General features: G+C 38.3%; 2 protein-coding genes across 2 annotated transcripts; both read right to left on the bottom strand.

Annotated features, from left to right (window-relative positions):
* Nucleotides 1-216: 216 nt before the first annotated feature.
* On the bottom strand, nt 217-3,490 carry LOC131606021 (uncharacterized). The gene is made up of 5 exons (XM_058878307.1): nt 2,485-3,490; nt 2,048-2,251; nt 1,109-1,966; nt 467-1,026; nt 217-348 (listed from the first exon to the last, which is right to left on the bottom strand). The coding sequence occupies exons 1-5, from the start codon at nt 3,488-3,490 to the stop codon at nt 217-219; spliced, it is 2,760 nt and encodes a 919-aa protein (XP_058734290.1).
* Nucleotides 3,491-3,501: 11 nt separating this feature from the next.
* Nucleotides 3,502-6,116, bottom strand: LOC131606020 (uncharacterized). Its single transcript, XM_058878306.1, has 5 exons — nt 5,372-6,116; nt 4,850-5,291; nt 3,853-4,769; nt 3,572-3,705; nt 3,502-3,510 (listed from the first exon to the last, which is right to left on the bottom strand). Exons 1-5 carry the CDS (start codon nt 6,114-6,116, stop codon nt 3,502-3,504), a joined length of 2,247 nt encoding a protein of 748 aa, XP_058734289.1.
* Between the last annotated feature and the right edge of the window lie 3,175 nt (nt 6,117-9,291).

Genomic DNA, 9,291 nt, shown 5'->3' with positions numbered 1-9,291 from the left:
ATTTCGTCATATGAACCCAAAGAACATGATATTGTGCTACTGATGCTGTTTTTTAAGATGAATGTGTACTACAAATATGCATGAAGTTATTTATTCTTATTATATTTAAATTTGCTATACGTATGATTTCTTAATGGAAGTGCAAAAATTAAGATTGGATTCTCATAATATAGTTTCCAGCTAAAAGGTACAGTACATGGTAGCTTAGAATCATTGTTACACAGACAAGTCATTGAAAGGTGAAAATACATCTGCAGACTTGCTGTCATCGAGGCGATTTTTGGTTCCTCTTTTGCATGGCTGGGGAATTCCTGTCATTGTTATCCCGTGGCACAATAAACACCTAGTCTGCAGAAAACATTTCACACAATTATGTCCATAAATATAATAAGTTTGCTTCTTATGTCAGAGCTAAAGGCATATCAGAAAAGATCATATTAGAATTACATTATATATTGTGGAAAACCTCTTTATACACAACATTTGTAGTAGTAGACTTCGATTTGTCGCTTTCGTCGTATATCAAAATTTTGATTCCTTGCTTCGTCGTTACCCTTGACAGTGCCACATAGATTTGGCCATGAGTAAACACGTCTCTTGGCAAATAAAGTCCTACTGTGTCCAGAGATTGTCCTTGAGATTTATTGATCGTCATCGCATATGAGACAATTATTGGAAATTGACGCCGTTTGAGTTTGAAGGGCCAAGGAGACTGCGAGGGAGACATATCCATTCGAGGGATGTAAACCAAGTTTCCACAACCTTTTCCAGCCATTATTTTCGCCTCGATGACATGGTTTCCCATCTTAGTTATCATTACCCTTGTTCCGTTGCACAGACCCTCCGACTGATCTATGTTACGCATAAGCATAACAGGTGTTCCTACCTTCAATCTAATTAGGTGGTTAGGTAACCCTGAAGTAGTTAGCGAACTGAGAAACTCGGGTGTGAGTATATCCACTACGTTGGTGTCGTGAATTTCAGATCTGTCGACAGTGTTTGAGCTGTAGTAATCTTTGGTATCCCCTAAATATCACAGAAATCTTACTGTTAGTGAGTGTAATAGATGAAAAGTACATTTTGACGATTATAGGAATATGTTGACAACCTGGCATCAGATCAAGGACGTGATTGTTGATTTTATCAACAACTTCCAACGTAGAAGCAAGTATCGCCTTACTTTTGAGGTAGTCGTTAGACAGGTAATTTGAGCTAAAATCAGGATAAGTACTATTAACGATGGCGACGATTGGGTCTGTGTAATCAGTGATCAACAGTTCTGGTGGCATTTGAATGTCGGCGAAGCCATCATTTGGCTCAGAAAGTTTGCCTTCACCAATTTGCAACAGCCACTTTGAGAAGTCAGCAATTTCCTGTTTTTCAGCTTCATTTGGCCCGGATTGCAGCCGCATGTTATGTGTTAAAGTTAAAACTTCGACAGAACGCCATATGTAAGAAGCATTTATGGCAGAATGTACGATATCAGAACGACTACCTCTAGGAACAACGGGCAAAATCTGTCTAAAATCACCTCCGAACACAACAACCTTTCCACCAAAGATTTCCTCTGAATTACCGTACTTAGACATTACGTCCTTCAAAGTTCGATCGAGTGCTTCAAAAGCGTGTTTGTGTGCCATTGGTGCTTCATCCCAGATAATAAGCTTTGTTTGTCGTAATAGCTCTGCTACGTCGTCATTATAGTCAATCTTGCATGTTGAATTCTCCATGGTTGGGACAGGTATCTTGAATTTAGAATGTGCCGTTCTACCACCGGGCAATAATAAAGAAGCTATACCACTCGTTGCCACGGTAAGACATATGTCATGTTTGGACCTCAATGCACTTGCTAGTGTTCGCCACATGTAAGTTTTACCGGTTCCACCGTAACCATGTAGGAAGTACACAGCACCCTTTTGATCTCGAACAGACGCCATAATTTTATCAAATATTGACCTTTGCTCACCTACAATGATTGGCAGGAACATTAATTTAAGAGACTCTAAAACACTGAGAGGCAAGTGATATTGTTGTATTGGAAACGAACCTGTCAGAGCATTGAAAAGTGACGTAAATTGAGTTCTCATTGTAGGCACATCATAACTCCGTTCATCATAAATCAGCCTATTCCCTAATTGTTGTAGAACGTATCCATCAGGATATGGAATTGGTTTAAAGTCGGTGAGGCTTCTTCGATTTGCTTGTAGTATCTTTTCAATTTCCGTTAATGTCAAATTCTTCAACTCCTCCTCTGTTAGAACCAAATCTGTCCCAATTGATAAACAACAAATTTTAAGCACATATCATTTTGTGAGTTAATTCAACATAACTAAAAGAATTGACGACATGTTATAATCTGGTAGGCCCCATTGAAATGCCTACTCAGTGTGATACACTCAATGCTATGAATTAATATTTGTAGCTGCTCAGGATCAAAAGCTTTTTTAAGTAATGAAGTTATGTAAGTTCATAATTCGGTTAAACCTGCATTGTGAGCTAGCTGTCTCTGCTGATGCAGCAGACCATCAGATAGTAGACTCCATGTCTCATCCCAAAGATGACCAGGCCTATTAACAGCAGAAGACAAAAGCATTACTACAAAAAGCTTGCGGAGAAAATGCCCCGACCCCCATTCGCTCGCCTCGCGTATTGCCCCAATGTATTCCCGGTCATCTTCTAGGAATCCCATGGCAAAGCAGGCATCCCTGAAAGTATCTAACTGGGTCCCACCAACTTTGCGAATTTCTTCAAAAGTTAAGGGTCCTTTAACCACAGTCAACATCAGTCGCAAGTAAAACAACTCTCCAGTGGTTGGGGGAACCCAAATTAAACGACCAATGGTGAAGCCCTTTTTCCGCGGTTTCCATGTTCTGCTCTTTTTCTCATAAACAAACTTAGTGACAAACTGTCCATATGTCAGTGACCTTGCCTCCTCATATTTCGCGTTAGCAACAAACCAAGCAGTAAACATAGACTCCGTCACACTTGCTTTTTCCAAAATATTTTCCATTCTCGCGTGATCCGGGTAGTAAACTGCTTGCTCACCTACTAAATGATAATACATACGTTCGACCGCCGGTTTCCTGCCATGGATGTTGTAGGAGTAAATCCTCCAACACGCCTCACTCGGGGAGACATATCTACAATCCAGATACTGTTTAATTTCATCCACAGGCTCTCTATCGATTCCCGAATTGTTGTTAGAAGTTGAAATTGTTGCACCGATTCTATCAAATCCCTTGTGAATATATTTGAATAGATATTTGATTGATGTAATTTGGTTACACCACTCCATGTTAATATGTGCATGATATTTCAATAGGAATCTTGTATTGTAAGGAACGACATGTCGATTGTCAAAAGAGAAACCATTTTTTTGTATGACATGGGAATTAGCGCGTCTTCTGTATAGGGGATAGCCATCTGCATCAACAATCGTATCTTCTTGGAAACGCTTCGGGAAGAATTTCGAGCATTTTCGGTTTTTCATGCACGGTGAATTCATCCGCGCTGCACCGCAAGGGCCGTGGATCATGTGGGCCGAAACCAATTTGTACAGTGTTGGATGTACCTCTGGGTCAGGAATTTCTGCAGATATGATTTTATCTATATCAGCCGGTGTTGGATATTTATTCTGAGGGTGTAAAAAAATCAATATGTGAGCATGTGGCAATCCTCGTTTCTGAAACTCAATTGTGTACATCCCTGCGAGGAAACCATAGATGAAAAATTAGTTAAACTCAATTGTGTACATCCCTGGGAGGGAACCATAGATGAAAAATTAGCTGTCAATGTAAATTAACCAAGTAATGTGGATATTCAAATAAAGATTAGTCAATCAAGAAGTATTACATGCAATAACCTTGCCAAGCACGTGGCGTTTCGTTATATCAGTCATGAGCTCGTCAAACTTGATTTTGAATACTTTGGTTATGAGATCAGGTCTATCATGTGGCTTTAAGTCAGTGCCCGCCAAAGCGCGTTCTATTTCTGGCCAAGCAGGATTGCAAGTAAACGTAACAAACAAATCTGGGAATCCTAATTGACTTGAAATGGCCATTCCATCAAAATATAACTGATCCATGTACCTCTTGCTTCCAACAAAAGTGGATGGCAAAACCACCCTTTTTCCTCGCTTTGGTGCTGAATTCTGCTGAGTGCCATTGGTTTGATCGTTCAATTGATTATACTTTCCAACTCGTAACTTGGATTGGTTGGTCCTCAACCAATTGAGACGTTCAGACTCCATCATAGCAAATCCATCAACCAAAAATTGTTGAAAAAGCCGTCTTGAGTGAAGCAACGTCATTGCCTCTGATTTACGTTCCTGCAACCGGAAACACAACCAATCTTTGATGGATTGACGATTTTTCCTAGTAACCTCAGACTCATGCTCATACCTGTGCAGTATATTTTTCCTATATCCATCCTCACCATAAACAAAAATGAGAGGGTATTGGTAGGCTAAGTAGGCAGGATGAAATTCAGTTATTTGTTGCAAATGGCCATCGCGTGCATGGATGATGATGTCTCTCGGTGTTGTAGGATCGATATCTCCAACAATCAGAGCAGCCACTTCTGACACAGTTGGCGTATTGTACACACGACCATCTTCAGCCCTGTCACTGATCAATCGTATCTTCAAGTCTAAGAATGCATTTCCTCTCAAAAGATCTCTTGCCATTCGAAATGCCTTTGCATGGGGATTGAATTCGTCCAACATATCCTTTAAATCACGAACAATATCCCTGCTGAGAGCATCATTGTCCCTACAAAAATGTATCCACATTACTACATTGCAAGTGATATAAAGTTGGTCATATGATATTTTCAAAATCAGTACAATTACTTGAAACATTTCATTCTGTTAGTGACTTCGTTATCGGTGTCAAAAATATATAGTTGAGCATATTGGGGATCATTTCCAGCATCTGGCATCAACGTCCCAATCCGATGACATGTTTGACCGTGCAGGCGTAAAGTAGGTGGTCCTCCTCCGTCAGCAACGCTGTTGTCAAATTTCATACCAGGAGACGTAAATGAAAACATGGCGTTGTAAGTGCGAAGGTTGCTCTGGTAGTTTTTACTCTCTGGACTTGTTCCACTATGCAAAAGATGCTGCAGCAGTTGTGGGGGCTGTTGAAGTAAGGGCAGTACAACTTTTCCACTCCTACAACACCGGTGGAACTTAGGAACAGTTGTATGCCTTGATTTGTCTTTGCGTTCCTGATACCACATGGAGGCATGACAAAATGGGCAGTCCCAAACTCGATCACCTATGTCTGAATATTCTGTACAGAGAATATGTAATATGTCAAATATAGATATTGGTAAATTTAAATATAGAAATTGCATAAGACAAACACCATACGTTCTAAAAGTGAGTCTACATGGTCATCATTGGGAATGCTTTGATCATCATCAGAAGAAGAATATCCCAAGTTCACGTCATCTTCGGAGTTAGATTCTGAATCATCTGTGAAATTAGTCGCTCGGTCAGAGCGCCGTGTTACATTGAGTGTGTTGTTGCATGCATTGGAAGTAGAAGCATGGTGAATGTTGGTAGTATGGGGAATGGTTTGGTTAAAAGTTGCCAACAGGTTATTGCCAGCAGTGGGAATTGTTCTCCTCCTTTTTGGCGGCAATTGTCGGTGTAAATGTGTATCGGAGGGTGCAGTGTTAATATGGTTAGACAGGTTGGCAGAAAGAGGGAGCCGGTGAGATGATGTTGGTGTTTGAGTGGATCTTACAACAGCTTGTTTGCTGATCGGGAAATTTTCTTTATTTGGGTGATTAGAAACATTGGTCCTGTTGGACAATATGTCTCTCCTCCTTTTTCTAGCAACTGAAGCAGCATTTGAAGATTGCCCAGATGTTCCAATGCCATCAGTAAAAGAATGTTCTTCAAATGATAATTGTGTTGAACCCATTGAACTACCACACCCATGTGAACGACTTTGGTTATGCATGGGGGATGAAACTGGGTGTACCACGACAGTTTGTGGTTTCCCGGTCAAATTTTTACGCATGCGTCTCCTATGAGCTAATATTAGTTTTCTCCGCAGTCTAGCATTTTTTGCAGTAGCATTAGTTGATGAAGTAGAGTTTGCTTCCATGGTTAAAGAATCAAGCCAACACTGTGATAAAGTGGAAAAGCTTTTAGAATCTTGCTGAGAATGCAGGGCTGTCCAAGGAGGATGTAAGAGAAGAAAATTCTAATGTTGCATGGTCCTGTGTGAAAGAGTAATAAAAAAAAGAGAGGGTAATTTGAAAATTTAAATTTTCCCGCAAAATTCAAATGCCATTACAAAAGTTCCATTAAAAAATGGTTTGCACTGTTTTAGTGACATTAAAACAACTTAGCACTCATAAATTTATTAATGATAATTTTAGTGACTAATGAGTGCAAAGAAGCCAGCCAATGGGTGTTTTCACGCAACAATGAGTGCTAAGTTGTAGTGACATTGCATTGGAAAGAGTCATTGAAAAGGTATAAAGTTGCAGTCATGTAGTGTATAGGATGAGGCAGACTGCTGAGTGGTGTATAGGATGCGGCAGGTAGATTGCTACAGAGGAAAGAAACTACAAAAAGCATGTCAGCTTTTTGTTCAAAGTTTTGGAAAGGTGCAGATGATATGTTTAAAATGTTAATGTGAAAATTATTTAAATATTTATATCTAATATATAAATATATGTAACAGGTTTTGATATTGATATTTTCATAAGTTTAATTAATCACTTTTTAAAGTTGTAAGTGATTTGTGTGAACCAAATGGGAAAGATTTATACTCATGTTGTATCTAACATATAAATATATGTAACAGGTAAATATATTGCCATATTATAATATAGAATGATATGTTATTATTACTTGTTATATATAATATATATAATATACTAAAGTAATTTGGTTGATGAAATTTGAAAATTGCAGTTTGTGTTGTATTTTTATAACTGTGGTATGCATTTTGTTGAGTTATCTCTTGCTAATTATAAAGGAAACTGGGTGTCATATAATAAGCAACCAAAATATCAATACGAAAATATTCATTCTCCCAATTAACATTCATAACCTTAGTAACAACTATTGATAAATCTGGAAACTATACTTTTTTAAATATTCAGGAACAAAGATTACACCAGATCCTCTTGAATAAAGTCATAAGAAAACCAAAATGAAACATCCAAAAGACTACTAATTAGCATTTGTAACCTTAGTTCGAGCTATGGATTTAGAAGGAAACTATAATTCTTTAAATATTCAGGAACAAACATTACATCAGACAATCTGGAGTTAAGTCATAAGTTAACCAAAATGAAACATCCAAAAGACTCATAATATTATATAGAACTGAGTAGGCAAAACAGAATCGTTATGCTTGCGTTGTTTCAAAATAATAGCGGCACTTCTACTTGTTTTTCTCTAACTTGATGATCTTCTTCAATTTGGTCGAAGATAGTTCCCCATCACAAAAAGATGTCGACTCGCCGGAACCACCATGATTATGTCTTTTTGCGGTGGGAGTTAGAGGATCTGGGTTGTGTTTGGATGTTATCTCTAAGTCCTGCAAAGATAACATAAACTATCAGTTTTTCACATGTACAGGACAACAACATATAACTGAAGCTGGTTTTGGTTTTTGAAATTGAATACCGTTGGAACTTCACAATCATCTGCAGCATCAGTTTTGGCTTCATCGACACTCTCTTTAATCTTCAGATAACAAACAGTAGATGCAAGTTGTTTTTAGAATTCAATATAATACAACAGAATTTGAAATATATATGCATTTATAAAGAGTAGTATTGGAGCATATACCTGCGGCGGGAGTGGTGTTATAGATGGTTCAGAACTCGCGACCTTGAACATATAAACAGAATTAGTTGATGTGTATCAACATAGATGATGTAAATTTGAAGAACATGCTAGATGTGAGTTGAGTGTTACCTGTGTATCCCCCCATCGAGCCTTCAACTGATCTGCAAACTCATCATTTTTGACGAACATTATAACTGAGGCGCTGTCCCAGCTGGGCTGCCATTTAACCCTCAAAGCAAGATTCAAGTGCAACATAGCATCGAGATCTAATGGGAATTCTAATGGATCCGTTATACCAGCCTACAAAAAACAAATATAACATGTTTTTAATGATCATGCAGAACAGCCTAATACTATAGATATGATTGTTCTATGACGTAACATACCTTTATCATTGTATCCCGCATATGAGCAGCAGAGACGTGCAAGATTTCGGTACATTCTCTATCCCAAAAAATGAACTTGCAAGTAGTATTCAAATAGAAACCTTCCACTTCAATCTTATACCTATTTTTGGTTTATCAGATTAGATAAAAATGTTTAAAAAACCATAATGATAAGAAACAATATCGACATGCAATTTTGTTTTCACAAACGTCACAGACGTATCGTACTTATAGATCTCCGCCTCAGTAAAATGTCCATTATCACATTTGTACGGAGGTTTTTCACCGCGAGCCGATTTGGTGCATTCATGGCAGCACTGATAGTACCATCCGTGGGAAGACGCAATGAGTTTGCTTGTTTTTGCAACAGTAGCACAAAAAGAATTCTGCATGAAAAGATGAATATGTATTGTAAGAAAGCACACATCCTTAATTAGCTTATACATTATAATTCAGATATACGCCTCTTTACCTCGCGCATTTTCTTCATCTCACTGAGTGGTACACAAATAGCCCCATTGAGCAATTTCTGCAGATGACTTTGTCCAACATTATCATTTGTGGATGTGCGGGAGTATTGTTGAGACTGAGAGGTCAGTTGCGTAGAAACGACGCGCAACGATTCCTTTGGGAATCTGCATGAGAAAATCAAAATAAATATTGGACATGAGAGGAATACAAAAATGAGATGACGTTAAACATAAATAGAGAATGGATTCCACGTTTTAACGAAGTCCTTGACAGTCGGCAAATCCGCGTTGATAAGAAGCTTCGTAACATGGAATGTGTTGGTAACGGAGAGAGGGTATTGACCTACAATAAAAACAAAGGAAATGAGTAACATGATCAAAAATAACAATGCACTAAAAGGAATCGTTGCGTGTATTTTCCATTCCAAAACGCCATACCAGCTTCTTTTACTTTAGCATACTGAATCATAATAACAATCGGCCCAGTTGTCGCAGAGTTGTCCTCGTTAAACTTAAAAAACTGTTTAGCATAGTCTTCCCAGAGGGTGCAATTTAGGGTGTTGTTGCTGGAGTAGATGAAAAATGTTATCATTATAAGACATGATACAGATGAAAT

This window comes from Vicia villosa, linkage group LG5 (genome assembly GCF_029867415.1).
Source record: "Vicia villosa cultivar HV-30 ecotype Madison, WI linkage group LG5, Vvil1.0, whole genome shotgun sequence".
Taxonomy (NCBI): Eukaryota; Viridiplantae; Streptophyta; class Magnoliopsida; order Fabales; family Fabaceae; genus Vicia; species Vicia villosa.
The sequence above is the reverse complement of the archived record's forward strand: the minus strand, read 5'-3'. Positions and strand labels throughout refer to the sequence as shown.